The sequence below is a fragment of the Leucoraja erinacea genome, chromosome 25, assembly GCF_028641065.1.
Source record: "Leucoraja erinacea ecotype New England chromosome 25, Leri_hhj_1, whole genome shotgun sequence".
NCBI classification, from domain to species: domain Eukaryota; kingdom Metazoa; phylum Chordata; class Chondrichthyes; order Rajiformes; family Rajidae; genus Leucoraja; species Leucoraja erinaceus.
The window spans coordinates 22,137,984-22,154,127 of record NC_073401.1 but is presented as its reverse complement, the minus strand read 5'-3'; the positions used below and the strand labels follow the sequence as shown (position 1 = coordinate 22,154,127).

The following is a 16,144-nucleotide window of genomic DNA, read 5'->3' as shown; positions in this document are numbered from 1 at the left end:
TGGCACTGTGAAGAAAGCAGGTTTCCTCTGCTCAGACAGTCTGTACTTTAGACTCCACTGCACCAAAATCTTTGGAGTCCCTCGGCTGTTGTTTGAGAGGTGGGGACTGAGACATGTGAGGATATAGAGTGTGGCTAAGTTACCAATAAAAAAGCTGCACAGCAGGACCTATACCCCTTCATTTAGCAGATATATACATGGGAAGAAGTGATCTTGAAAAAAGTTAAAATAATTCCCAGGTTTAGCAGGGTAACAATCAGATGATGTTTCAGCTTTTATATCTTGTCTGTTTACTATAGAGAGGTGTGGTAGGTTGAAATGTGCCTGATAACTATTAATTTAAAAGATTTCAAGTAATCCATAATTTAAATAGTTTCAAATAACTATTCATTTAAATTATTTAATTTGTACTGTCCTAATTGCATTCAAATTCTTGACTGGGGATGATTAATGTTCAGTATTGGCATTAGTTTATGGTCATTTGTACAGAGATTCAATTAAAATTTAATTTTGCATGCTATCCAGGCAAAGCATAACATACAAGTAGTGCAAAAGAGGAAATAAACAAGTGGAGGAGATAGTGTTGCGGCTACAGAGAAAGTCCAGATTTATTAAACATGCAAGGAGTACATCAAAGTAGATTGGAAGATTGAGAATTCATCCCCAGCATATGATATGTCAATTCAAGAGTCTGACACTGGTGGGAAGATGTTGTTCTTGAATATTGTGGTTTGTGCTTGCACGCGTTTGTATTTTCTTCCTGACAGGAGAGGGTAAAAGCGAGAATAACTGGGGTATAAGTGGTCCTTGACTATGTTTGCTGCTTTCTTGATGAAGTTGATGATGTGGGTAGAAGGCTTGTTTGTGTGATGGACCAAGCTGCTTTCACAGCTCTGCATTTTCTTGCAGTCTTGGGCAGAACAATTGCCATATCAAACTGTGATGCAGGAAGGCATCAGGATAGGATGCTTTCTATGGTGTATCTATAGAAATTGACAAGAGTCATTGGAGACATGCCAAATAATTGACATTGGGTTTGGGTAAAAGAAAGGTTTCAAACTTTCGTGGCATTTGAAGGACCACTTCTAATGATCATTTTGCTTATTTTAGGAAAATTCCATTGCCCAGTGATGTACTCTGTCTTCACAAACAACTCGCATATATTGGCAATCAAGACTTCAGGAAATGTCTATTCACATGAGGTGGGTAACACCTATTTTGATTGTGAAATCCAAATAAATGTTTTCTATTAGCCTTTGGGTTTCTTTTACTTTAAATAAAACAGAACATATCCAGGAGAGGAAACAAAAATGATATTTCAGATTGTTGACCTTTCAACATAACTGTGAAAGGTTGGAGATAAATAAGTAAAATTCATGGTAAGTAGCCTCATCAAAGAATTTTAAGGGTGCATTATGTTTCAGCATTATGTTTCAGATTGCAGAGCGTCTAGTCATAGAAACATATAAATTAGGTGCAGGTGTAGGCCATTCGGCCCTTCCAGCAATAGTCCAGCAATATCCAACCTTGATGCAAGGTCATACTCTAGTATTATATTTGTTTTGCTCTCCACAGATGCTGCCTATCCTCCTGAATATTTCCAGCATTATTTGGTTTCATTTAATGATCTGCAATATTATGGAATGCAAAATCTTTAGTATTTGGATGAGTTAGCACAAGAAAGCAATTGATAATTGCCCTTGATTTGAATTATATGCTGTGTAAATTATTGAAGTAATGGTATCCTCATTGCTCTTATCTGAACACAACTGTATACTTTCTAAATGGTGAAATGTACAGATAACGCTGGCACAAAGTCCTCCCAGTAATGTGTGTAAAATGTTGTGGATAAGTACATCAAATAAATGGGAGATGGCATAGCTTGAATACCAAATAAATACACAATCTTGTTCCTTATCAATGAAGCCAATACTGCCAATGTATCAGTAGGAGTGGAGGTTATTCAGATTATAGAAAAGAGAACATTTGATAAAGAAGAAGAACAAATAAATCCAGCTGAACAAATAAGTCAGTCCCCACAAGATACTGGAGTGGTGCCAAAGGAACTGATAAATGACTGTTGGAACAGGCCAGGCAGTTTAATTACCTGAATCACCATTTTGATTCCAAAGTGTTGGTCCTCAAACTGTACCTGCAATTCTGCCACATTTTGGTCATTACTCTCTGGGATGGATCCTTATTAATCCTAATCAAAACACATGAACAATCTAATATAGTCTGTTCCCAGAAAGGTTACACAATGTTTTGCTCAGAGAAACAATCACTGTTGCAATCCACGAACTGCTATTCTGTAGTACCTTTGCCCATTTAATTAGCTCATTGGTATGAAGACTAAAAGTTCCTTGTTGTAAATATTGTCAACAATTTAACCTGGTCCAACCGCATTGATGATATGGCCAATGCCCTACTTCCTCAGATGACTAAGGAAGTTCAGCATGTCCCCAGTGACACTAAATATCTACATATGCATCAGAGAAAACATCCTATTGGGTTCCATCACAGTGTCATACTGTTACTGTTCTGCCCAAGATTGCAAAGTGCAGAGATTTGTGGATGCAGCCCAATCTATCATGAAAACCAACAAACCCATCAATTCCATATTCACTTCATGCTTCCTTGGAAATGCAGTAAACATAATCAAGGACCACCCCTACCAAGTCAATCCCTCATCCCCTCTCCCATCAGGCAGAAGATACAAAGGCTTGAAAACATCACCAAATTTCAGAACACCCCATTCTTGCTGTTATCATATTCTTGAATGGAGCTCTCTTATGCTAAGGATGTATTCTCTATTTTCTGATCTGCTTTGCCCCTTGCATTTTAAAAAATCTGCACTTTCTCTGCAGCTGAAACACGATATTCTGAACTCTCTTTATTTTCTCTTTTACATTACCTGTTGTAATCATGTATGGCGTGAACTGCCTGGACAGTCTGCAAAACAACTGTATCCTGGTACACGTAACAATAAACCAATACCAATAAAATCATGAAGGATAATTGCAGTTCCTTTTTTTTTAATAGGTTTTTGATATTTCGACAATTATGCTTTATTCTACCATGTGGCAACACTAACAGTAGTAACCTTTTCCACAATAACCTTTGAGGCAGGTTATCAAATGTCTTCCAGAAATTTAAGATTGGCTGAATAACAGAAAACAGAGACTAGACGCAAATGTTTCTTTTTCAATCAAGATTAAAACAAGTGGTGTTTGCAGAGTTGCACCTCAACCTTTTCAAACTGTTATAAATGTAATTGGCCAAATGTTCTTCTGTATTATAACGGTTGCAATTCTATGATCCTCCACGTCCACTTTCCCCATATTTAATAGTTAATCACAAATATGAGGAAGAAATAAGTAACATTTCTAAATGTAGATTGCTTGTATAGCCTAGTCCTGCATCTCTTTCTTATGCTTTCGACATGACTGGAAACAATCATAACTAATTGGAAAGTAATTATTTTCCTCCTATTTAGGCAGTGGAGCAGTTGAATATTAAGACCAAGAGTTTTAAAGATCTGCTAAGTGATGAGCCTTTTACTCGGCAAGAAATCCTCACATTGCAAGTATGGAACTTTCTTCTCTTTTGCTTTGTAAAGCTAATTTTGGAATGTCAGTATTTAGGCAGCTCTTAATTCTACATTATGCAGTGTTTATATAAGTCTGGTGTTCCCAAGAATCATCATTGCAGCCCAATACATCCCATAAGAGGATAGCGGGAAGGAACATGCTACATTCCAAGGGGACAATAAAAGCCAGCAAAAGAAACACACTTGAATTTATATTATCTTAAGATCTTCCCACATACCATGCACACGACACAATGAACCAAAACATAAATGCTGGGAACACTCAGGCAGGCAGCATCCTTGGAATGGGACATATTTAATGGTTCAGATTGAAGACGTCTCATGCATTGTGATCACATAGGCAAATTTGGCATTATTGACATACAACATATTACCATAAGCAATAAGAAGACAAATAACGACTTAATTTACTTTCGCTGAGCACGGACTGGGCCAGCAAGGTTACCTGGACACTACGTAAAACATTTATTCTTCAAATAATTTATAGAATTGTTACGATATATGTAGTGAGGGACTTGTAATTGCTGAGGTGATGTTTATTAGAGCCATTGAGTCTAGTGTAGGCAAAGTCGATGTCTGTTCAGCTATACTTGATGAATAAAGGGACCTATTTTAATGCAACGTCATACTTGCAATGCTCGTGTTGTGCCATGGTTCCATGTTGAATATAAAATTAAAACTTGAAACCCTGATCCATGCTTTGTTACCTCAAGATTTCACTATTCGAACATACTCTTACCATATTCTGTGCCTCAACTCGATCAGCTAAAAGTCATTCAAAAATCTGTTGCCACTGTCTTAATTCGCAACAAATCCTGTTCACCAATCACTCTTGTGTATATTGTCCTAAGTTGGCTCCTTATTAAGCATTACTTTTATTGTAAAACTTTGATTCTCTACCCCTTAGCTTTGTAATCTCTGCCAGCTGTACGACCTGTGATATATGTGCTGTCCCATCATTATGACAATGCACTTGTCATCTTTCTTTATGTTTTATGTGGCCTAGTATTAATTTGTTTGTGACCCTACAAAGTTCTCTGTGGCTATGGGCTACACCAAAGGTGATATCTAAATATAGGTTCTGGGACAATAACATAAATAATTGCTTAAACTGAGCTGTAAATTACTTTTGAAGAAAGTACCTCAGTGTCACAAAGTGCGTTGGGACTATCTCGTCAATTCTATAATTGAAACTTCTAATTTGCGATATCTGCCAGCTGAAATATTGCTGTTTGAAAAATGTTTATCAGATAAATTGACCAGAAATAAGATGGATCAAAGAAGTTATAAAGACCAGCAATAATAAGAAACAAGGTAAAATATGGATCTGTGAATATGAATACTAATGAGACACATAAACTGGAGAATTGACCCTGGTAGCCAGTAACCAAGTCAGCTGTACTCTCTTGTCGGAAGCCAGGAGAATTATCACTGGTGAACTTTACCTGATGTATTGAACTGAAGACATTTTGCAAAAAGACAGGATTTTTAATTCATTCCCTTTATTTCCTTCAACTGTTATCAAATAAACAAATATCACTATAATTCAGTATTAAAGATAACAATTTCAATTGCCAATTTCTTCATTAGCCCTAGAATAAGAAAGTACACAAGCATACTCAGAAAATGTTTTTGTTTTGTGTAGGTTGCAATTATTGAACTTCCATTTTATCTATGAACATTTTTGTTTTTTGTTCTGTTTTCAATTATTTTTCAAGCCTTTTTTCTAAATGTGGTCCCATTTTATTTTAAATTTGTGTGGTTGTGTTTCTTGGCAATGCAGAGCTTTATACAGTATGTACATAGTTTTATTCGGTAAAAATAATAATTGACTGCGAAAACATGAAAGCACATCATTGAATATCAAAGGCAGATCTAGATCGGCAAAAGCAGATCTGACATCCAGCCAATGGCAGATGACATTGGAAATAGTTGACCTTTTAAGAATAAAAAGAGATTGAAAGTATATAATAGATTTATCACAGCTCGATCTCTGTTAAAAATAATTGGTCTGGAATGTGGTTCTCTAATAAATAAGTATCGCACCATAAGATTCTCATGGAAAATTGGAGAGATGGAATGAGCCTTCTGTTGTCTGAGACCTTCTTAACTGGGCTGCTGGCCAGTGTAAATTTTATTATATTGCCTTAGTTATTAGGTACATTTAGGATGCTGGCTTGTCTCTACAAATTTGAAATGCCATAGATGTATTTGATAGTGCATATATTTCTTATTTCCTTTCAGGGTTAGGAGAGTATTCAGCTCATCTACTATATGCTGGATCTCAGAGCAATCTCATCAGTTCCATTTTGTCATTCATTTCCCTGTCATCTGCACTTTCATATGTGTCCATTACATCTCCCTCTTACACTTACCACTTACACAAGGGTACATCATGGTAGCTGATTAAAGCCTTGAGACCTTTAAATTTTAAAGTTGAATCTTTCAGTTCTCTGGCAACGTACCTCAAAGCTGTATCATGCTGTGGCATTAGTTTAATAATCATCTATGTTAAAAGTGGGTAAAAGTATAGGATCCAGAGTCTGGATTGGACTGAAGGTACACAAAAAAGCTGGAGAAACTCAGCGGGTGCAGCAGCATCTATGGAGCGAAGGAAATAGGCAACGTTTCGGGCCGAAACCCTTCTTCAGATTGGACTTCAGATTGGACTGAACTGGGTTGGACCTTTCAATTCCTTCTGCAACATAATACCTATTGCTTAATGATTTAGTAAACAAAGTTTCTCTTGCCAACTGTCACCAATGATTGGACATTGAGTTCACAGCAAACAGTCAATTGTGCAGCATCCATTTAATCAGAAATCATTTTTGAAGGAGCAGAGGCAATTTCAAACCCGAATAGGATATTTTGGCAGATCAAATGCGGAATGTAGTTATACTGTATAGGAATTATGTGCTTCTGTTCAATCTCAGATGCCGCATTAAAGTTGATATATAAACATGGTTGTTGAATTGCAAGCTTCTGGGACAAGTAAATAAGCTTTAGAGGAGTTGATTGATAACGGAATTGCCTTCAAATGCCCGTTTAGTCTTGTAAGTGAAATGCTACTGTATGTAGTGTTTAAAACAAAATAATTTATGCTGCATCTATGATCTTGTAAACCAGAATAAGGTTTAGGTGTGGTATTATATTTTTTCTAAGGCAACATATCCTCCATGCAGTTAAGGTATTGGAGTTATCAATCGTTTAATAAAGCTGATTTGGTGCATTTGCATCCAGTTGGATTTTTATTCTATCTGAATGTTTTAACCCTTGTCTTAATAGATACCAATTTACTGGAGCACAAAAGTCTGCACAAATACATTGAAAAGCAATTGATGAAAGTAAAGATGGATGTGATATTTGTTATTTCCTTAACTGGGTCATTAAAACAAAAGTTGGATAGATTTCTGAGGAGTGTGGTGACCTTCTAGCTCCTAAATAAATAAGCCCATTCCAGAAATTTCAGTTTATCTCAAGGCTAGTGTTGTTGAGCAGCTTTAGGATTGTTGTTTTCATGTTGGAATTGTAGATATGATCTTCTTGAAAACAGGTGGCCAGTTAAAATTACAGGCAATGTCCTTCAAATGAAAATGTTAAACGTTAAAGGGTCTTTTGTTTTAATCACATTGGAATTACTGTAATTTTCCAAAAATACCATTAGGTTCCGAGATCCGATGTCTCCTTGCACGAGGTTAGAGCAACCTTATTGTCAGGATTATATTCCTGTTCCTTCAACTGATTGTCAGTTGTTAACAAAGCAAAGATGACAGGAAATAGCTATTCAGCCAGAATTTTGTTTGGTCCAGGACATGTATTTTAAATCAGTGCAAGTTTTGCAAGTTTCCCATTCTCTTGTCTCCACTGGAAATCCACTGTTGGCATAATCCAACAAAGTGGCCCAGATAATTTATTTATTGACCTAAAAATGAGGAAAGTACATGTAAAATCCTTTGGCATGTTTTTAAAGACATGTAAAACTATATAAATGCAAGTATTTTTCTTTATTACTATCCACAGAGCATTCATTGCTTTTGCAACAATGTCTTTTCATGTATGTATATTTGAGGGTCTCTCTCATAAGGCTAATACCATCCCCACACTGCCCACTTCTCTCTTTCCCTGCCTCACACTGTCTGCTTCTATGTCCTTCCCAAAATCCACAAACAGGACTGCCCTGACAGACCCATTGTTCCTGCCTGCTGTGGACCTACCAAACTCATCTCCAAATACTTTGATTCCACCCTATCTCTCCCCCCCCCCCCTTTGTTCAGTCCCTTCTGACTTACAGCTGAGTTACCTCACTCGGATTTCAACTCTGCAATAACTTTCTGTTTTCTAGCCCCAGGATCTTACCTTAACCATGGATGTCCAGTCCTTTTACATAGAAACATAGAAACATAGAAATTAGGTGCAGGAGTAGGCCATTCGGCCCTCCGAGCCTGCACCGCCATTCAATATGATCATGGCTGATCATCCAACTTCCATCTTCCACCAGGATGATCTCCAGTTCTTCCTAGAACAGAAGCCTAATCCATTTACCTCCACTAACACTCTTCTCCATCTGGTGGAACTTGCCCTCACCCTCCACTCACTTTCTCCAAGTTTAAGGTGTGGCCAACAGGGACCAGACTATCGACTGATGTCTACTACAAAGCTACCAATTCCCACAGTTATCTGGACTACACTTCCTCCCACCCTGCCTCTTACAAAGGCGCGATCTCCTATTCTCAAGTTGGTCTCCACCACACCTACCCTCATCTACTGCATCCAGTACATCGGCGAAACCAAGTGTAGACTCATCGACCATTTTGCTGAACATGTGATCGGTCTGCCAAGACCTGCAGGATCTCCCCGGTTGCTATCCATTTTAATTCCTCCCCCCCCCATTCCCATACTTACCTTTCCATCTTGGGCCTCCTCCATTGCCAGAGTAAGGCCACATGCAAACTAGATGAACAACACCTCATATTCCGCTTGGGTAGCTTACAGCCCGATGGTAGATATAGAATACCTCCAATTTTAGATAACTACATAACCCTCCCCCTCGCTCTCTTCCCCCATATAAACCTCTCTCCCCTGTTCTCCACATGGACTAGCACATATTTCTCCCTCCTCCTCCCCTTCCACCTACATTCCTTTCTCCAGTGTCACAATTTGTAACTCTTTAATCCTTTTGTCTCACGCCTTCCGTCTTTTCATCTCTAGTCTTTGTCCAAACATCAGCCTATCTTTAGGGCTACTTATTGTTGGTTTCTCATTTTAATCCTTTATTTTTCAAATATAATGTTTATTTATAATTTCTGTATACAGATTTAATATAGTATATTTTTTGTAAAATTGCTCATGTTCAAAAATATGGGAGTCATCTGCAACACTCGCTGTCAACAATGCAACACCTTACAAAATCACTTACATTTCCTCTTCCACGATAAGCTTGCTTCCTTGTATCCTGGTGTGGCATAAATAGGATTTCTTCCAACCATGCGAATAAGTGGACAACTTGTTTTTATTTGTTTAGTGTTTAGTGTGCAGCATTACTGTTCTTGTAAAATTATCACTTCCCAACGAAACCCTTATTTGTGACTTTCTGATAAATGTAAAGAGAATGTTTAGCATGATGGAAACAACTTCAGTGAAGGTAACCAAAGCAACAACTGGGAAGGGTAGCTCTCGGCTGTCTACATGACCATTTACTGTTGCAATGAATAGTTTAATAAAAATACATTGTGGAGCCTCACATATACAGATTCACAAAATGGTGATATCTGTTGTTACACAGGGAATGGAATGCAGATGAAGGATGGGGTGATCAAGTGGGCGTGGCATTAAATGTGTAACATTTAATTAGCTGCAACCCTATGACATCAGTAACTACTGTATGTCAGTATGTGGTATTTCAAGTGATGTTATTGTATTCGTCATCTGCCATGTTATTGTTTTTCAGACATCTGCAGATTCTGAAAATATCATTAATGTTATTGACTGAATTGCTAAGACATTTTGTTTTCAATTTTAGATGCTCAGAATTGCCTTTTTGTCGTTTTCTCGTTGTCATAGCAGCAGAAATGTACGTACACAGTACGTCATGCTTAGATAATATGTGGTTGTGAGTGTTTTGGACTAATTGCTAGAAAATATCACTGGAGTTTTTTATATTTTCACATACGCAGTACAGTTGAATTAAACAGTAAACCAAATGGAAAGTTTAGTTAGTATCTTCTATCAAGCTGCTATAGCTAATTATTTCAAAAACATTAAGAAATGTTACCCAAATTTATATGGTATTCTAATCTTTTAATTCAGTCACATGTGTATAGTCTAATTCAAAATTGAAAGAACAGTCTTAATTATCAGATTACACACCTGCACTCTGTTGCCTCCACTCCACCTCTAGCCATTGTTCTATATCCATCCATCTGCCAATCACCCAACCTCACCAGAGTATGCTATGACTTATGAGTTCTTGCCACACCCCTTGCCTTCACCTCTCTTTACCAGCTGTCTTCTCTGTAGTTGATCAGTCGGAAGAAGGTTCTGGATCTCGAACATTGGTCTAGATTCTTGAACCGATCTGCACAACCCTAATCCTTTCTCGGCAAGGGTACACAACAGCCCATGTCTTGTCTACCATTGGCTTGTTTTCTAATTGTGGTTTGCACTAACGTCTTAGTTTTTACACAATCTTTGATTTTCAATGTCTTGCAGCATTTACGTGTGAATTATGTATAATTTATGTTTCTGTGTGTAGACAGAGTTTATGTAATATGATGCTGCTACAAGCAAGATTTGTATTGTATCTGTACCTCACCACACTTGTGCATTTTACATTAAAATCAACTTAACTTCATTAATCCTGAGATTACTATTTAAGAAATCCTGCTTTTTAACCATCTGTCTAACTCCCTAAACTCACTTTGCACGAATGTACGAACAAAAGAGCAGGACGAGGCCACCAGGCCCCTCAATCTAAGCCCACCATTCAATATTGTCACACCTGATCTATGCTGGCCTCAACTTCTCTACTGTGCCTGTTCCCCATAACCCTCAATTCCTCTTTCAAATATTAACCTGTCTCCAGGCAAGGTGCTGTAAACATTTATTACTTTTTCCTAGGTGCAACCAGTGGCAGGTTCATATCCCCCTCCCCTCTTTAATGTGAACAGATGCCAGATTGTACCATGCTTTGTACCATGGGGGGAGGGGGGGTGGGGGTGGGTAACCTATATTCTAGAGCTGTGAACCCCATTCTTACATATGTGAATGTATAGAATGTTAATGACATGCATAATCATCAAAGAATTAATTACCTTTACGTGATGTGAAATTAATTTCATTGACATTATTTTCTTCTCGGGTTCTGTTCAGATGATGATTGTTACAGAGTCATATAGAAAGTCATGGGCATTCAGCCTAATATGTGCATACTGTTTATTTACACTATTCCCCCTTGTCCACATTAGGACCATATCCTTCTGTGATGTGCACAGTGAGGATGGTTGTCTAAGGCTACAGCAGCATATAGATCAAATGAAAAGTTGAGACGACTGTAGGCAGATAGAAATTAATCCTGCTAAGTATAAGGTGATGCAATTAGGGAAATCAAATAGGGGTAAAACATATACAGTAAATGTTGGGGCACTAAGGAATGTTGTCGAACAGAGAGATCTGGAGGTCCAAGTCATAGTTCCCTGAAAGTGGCAACACAGATTGATGGAGTGTTGAAGAAGGCATCTGCCTTCCAGGGTTGAGGCAAGAATGGAAGATTTGGGGTGTTTTGTTGCAACTTTATTAAACACTTGTTAGGCCGTATTATATGCATTTCTGGTCACCACACAAGGAAGGATACTATTTGCACATATAATGATTGGAGGGCTCTAGTCATGGAAGAAATTGTATAGACTGTGCTTATTTTTCTTGGAGTAAAGGAGGTCGAGGGATGACCCAATAGAAATTTCTAAGATTATGAAAGCCATAAATAAGGTAGATTGTTAAAACCTTTTATCCATAGTAAGCATATCAAAATTATGAGGGAATAAGTTTAAGGAAAGAGTAACTAGTTTAAAGGGGTACCGATAAGTCATTTAAAAAAAACTCGGAATGGCTGATACTTGGAACTTCGTGCACAGGAGGTGGTGAAATCAGATACAATCATTACATTTCAGAGTCATTCAGGCAGATACTTAAATGGGCAAGACATATAAGCATACATTCATAATGCAGGCATATGGGATTAGTGTTAGTGGGCAAAAGATTCCGCGTGGATGTGATGGGCTGCATGGGAAACTGTTCTGGTGTTGAGGGCCACAAATTGAAGGTAATTGGTGAAAGGATCAGAGATTGTTTTCTTGTGCAGTGAGTTGTTTTTATCTTGGATTACGTTTGTGTTTGAAAGGCTGGTGAAAGCTGATTAATTTTCTAAAGGTTATGAGATAAATTTGTAAAAAGAAAAATATTGTCTGGTCGAGGTTTAAAGGATGTGAGTGTGATTAATGAACAACTTGGAGTTGAGTTTACACATTGGGTTAAATAACTTTCTTCTGTGCTGTGTTGTTTTATGATCCGTTGACTGAGTGTCCTCAGATTTGGAAGCTAAACTGTACATTAAAGTTTCTGTACAGCATTTGGATTTCACATGAAACACAGGATCTCTTTGATACTGGCAGCTTTTTAGCAGTGGCTCTGCCCTGATTGCAAATCTGCTAAAAGTTACTGTTGTCATTTCAACTTTTATAGTAATGTCCTTATTTTTTGCCTAACCGCAACAAGCTTCAAAACGAAGACAGCTGCTTTTCTTGTTTTTTGCTTATGAAGAGCATGTGACAGGTGTTCTTATCTCCTGTTAGTTGGAAATCTTTGACAAATGAAGCATTGTCAACATTTAAACTGAACGACCATGGACCCATTGGCCTTGTGTTTATACCAGATGCATTAATAAGTGCAATACTAAGTTCAATATTGCATCCAAACATAAGTAGATTATTGGTCCCATTGAGATTGTTCCAATATTCAATTATGCAATTACTGATCAATATCAGATATTACTATGTGCTCACCTTTGCTTTATAACTTTCACCAATCTTTCCCAGTAAAAAATAGACATCTCAATTTTGAAAAATTCTCTCCAACTAGTCTCAACACCTTGTTAACATTCCAGATTTTACCTACCCATTATGGGAAGAAGTGTTTAGACATCAACCTCAACTATCTCTGTCCTTAATTATAGGATCATTCTCCTTTGTTGTGACCTCCTTATCAGAGAAAATGAATTTATCTTCAAACATATTTTGATCATCTTAAACACCTTGGTTTTGTGTAATAACATGTTAATATAAAAAAACCTTAGTAGATTTGGAATAGGAATGTTCTGCTTTATGAACCTTCTAGCAGTTTTCTGATAAACATTCAGGATGGAGTAATTTTTTCCTGGTAAATCCAGTTTTCATTGATGGGATTTAAGATCATGCCTGTTATAGGAGAGAAAAAGTAAAAGGATATTGAGATTTATTCTTTTTGAATTCGTTAATCTTATGAAACAGTGCCCAAATAGATATTTTTTTTCCCAAAGTCTTGAGTAGGATAGAAAATTATGTAGTTGGTAAAGGATAGAAAATACTGATTAATTGAAATTCTGACTAAACTACAAAAATAAATGTTGGTTCTTTGCTTCTATTTCCATTGTTTACTTTATACTGTCTTTTGCATAATCCCCTTCCCTTACCTACCACAGTTCTTTTATTCTGTCCCCCTCCATTATCGAGAAGTGATTTTTCCAGTTGCCGAGTTGTCCCTGGGGAGAATCCCTGTGTATGTAATGCTTAGGTTGATGGGGGTGAATACATTGTTGTTTCTCATTTGTTCCTTTCCAGGGCTCTGGATGGAATTCAAAGTATTTGAAGCACAATGCAGAGAAGAATAAAAAAGCAGTTACACCTTGTAGCTTGGTCACAACATTTGTGGTAGCTGAAGGGCAACTTGCCTTTCATTTATGTAAACTGCTCTAAGTTATCTTCCTGAGGCTTTTTGTTACCACGCAGAAGATGCAAAATGAGAAAAGCACATGGAATAAAATCCTTATACTTACTTGTTATTACACTTAAAGCAAAGAAATATTTTCTGAATTATCTCGTTTGTTTTTGTCTCATTTGTAAAGTTTTTTTTACATTTGTCTGCAGGATCCATCCAACGTGGACAAGTTTAATGTCTCAAACTTTTTCCATGTCAAAAGTGGCCAAAGGGTTACTGATCCAGGTAAAAAAAAAAAAAAACTCTCACTGATCGAAGTATCATTTATTTGTGGAATTCTTTATTGAAAATAGGTTACATTGCTTGAGTGCAGGGGAGATAGTCTGAGAATATTAAATAGATTCAGGAGGAGGCAATTCAAAAATGGCATATAATTTTCTCGGTGCTTCTGCCGTTTATCTTCCATGTGAAAGACGTGGATTGATTACACATTGTCCTCTCCTTTAATTTATTGAGCTTCATTGGGTTCTGATGGCCTCCTCTAAATGAGATGGCTTATAAATAACACAAAAAAGATTTTGATTTGATCCCAACTGGATATTGATTTTAATTTAATGATAAAATACTTTCAGCTGATAGTGACTGTAAAATAATACAAAAGTGTATTATTATTTTAGTTATGTTATGAGTCTCTTAGCAAAGATGGTTAAGCTAAAGGAATTTATTCTGAGGAATAAATCATAATCTAAATTGACAGCATTCTTTACTTAAATAGGGCATGAGAGTGCATAGAAAGGTAATATATAATGCCAGTAAGAAAGGATGGAGGATGTGGGTGAGGAAATGATGACCAGGAAAATGTACTATGAGCAAAATGAAAAGACATATGGCAAAGTTCTGAAGGAGAACTTGCAGAATAAATTAAATTAAAGAGGTCAAGAATCAGTTAGCAATAACTATTAGTGTAAGTGCTTCTTTGGTGCTGGCTTAGTATCGGTGGGCCGAAGGGCCCTTGTCTATCTAGGACTCTAATGAACGGGTATCGTGATGGTGAATGTTACATCACTGCTTGACTGGGCCGCACAATATCCTGTGAAGTCTAATCATTTATTCAGAATAACTCGGTTACTGAGCTTAAAAAAATCTCAATCAATGAAAGAATATTTATAACATGGTGAAGTTCATGCAATCTTATTTCCACTGAAGGTTTTCTGCGTAAATGAAAAGGTTATCATTGTGGAGTTTCTCACACATGCCCTGTATATTTTCCAGATGAGGAGAAAGCAAAGTTAGACCCAAATTACTATCTCAAATCCACCAGTATGGAGCTGAGGGAAACGCTGACTGAACTGTACAGAGATTATAAAGGTGATGAAATGCTGGCATCTATCATGAAAGAACCAGCAAAAAAGAAAGTGGATAAAATAAATGCGGTAAGTATCCATTTCTACCAGGCAATAACAGACTAGAATCTCTTGACAATGGAAACATGTTGCTATATGGAATAAAAACAATAGTTGTAGTCTTTATGGAATCTAGGAAGATTGTCAAAGGGCTACCAATGAAGGAAGATTTTAAATGATAAATTAACCCCCATTTTCATGCAATTAAATGTAAACTAATTGGTATCTGAATGTCATTTACTTCGAAATTTTCTGCTGGTTCCCTTTTGAATATACAAAATTTATGAATACTTAAGAGTCATTAGACAGAGAACTTGAACAGTTCGCATCAAATCCACTGACAGCAAATCTAAGGTGACTGATTGCTGAACATTCTTCTGTGATTAAACTGCTGCTTCCGAATTCTGCCGTGCAACATTTCCTTGATTATGTGAAGACAGGTTGTTGAGTAGATTCTCCCCCCCCACCCCCCCCCCCAACCCAACTTTTATTTTAGAATCACCAAGAAAATAATGCTGCAAAAGAAGCTCCTCATACCTACCTCTTGACCATGACCCCACAGTGAAACACCAGGCTATTGTCTCCCAGAAGTCACTGATCCAGCGACCTACCCTCACAGCCTCTAACCTTATAGTTCCCCAACTCTGCACTGCCCATATTTATCTCTTTCCCAAAATAGATAAGCCTGACTGCTCTGGTAGACTCATTGTTTCTGCTTGGTCCTACCTCACCAAAATTCCTCTCCAAATACCTTGATTGTATTTGTCCTCCCACTCCCCACCATGTCCAGTCCCCTCCGACCAACTTCCAAGTCACCTCGCACGCTCTCTAACACTTCAATAACTTCAATTCCTATGCTCCCATCGCTGCATCATTATTGTGGAATCCAGTCCTTTTGCATCTCCATTCCCAACCAGGAAGGATTAGACCTTCCAGTTCTTCTTTGAACAGGGAATGAGACGACGATACACATCTTCGCACAAATCCTATTGAACCGTTGTAATTCTCATAGATTTGTGGATTTCAAGGGAGTTGACTGAAATGGGAATAGTGCAGGAAATAAAAAATACATGGCAAAGTGTTCATGATGGAAATTTTAAAGATTAAGATAATATATGGCTTTACAGTTGGGGTGAATATCATCCTTGTGGTCCTATTTTCGGAC

General features: G+C 37.3%; 1 protein-coding gene across 1 annotated transcript in view; it reads left to right on the top strand.

Annotated features, from left to right (window-relative positions):
- Positions 1-16,144, top strand: part of ppil2 (peptidylprolyl isomerase (cyclophilin)-like 2) — a 162,562-nt gene that overhangs the window by 51,681 nt on the left and 94,737 nt on the right. The window contains exons 7-10 of the mRNA XM_055655154.1: positions 1,111-1,202; positions 3,497-3,586; positions 13,786-13,861; positions 14,849-15,009. Coding sequence (XP_055511129.1) covers positions 1,111-1,202; positions 3,497-3,586; positions 13,786-13,861; positions 14,849-15,009 — 419 coding nt within the window. The remainder of the gene's footprint in view (positions 1-1,110; positions 1,203-3,496; positions 3,587-13,785; positions 13,862-14,848; positions 15,010-16,144) is intronic.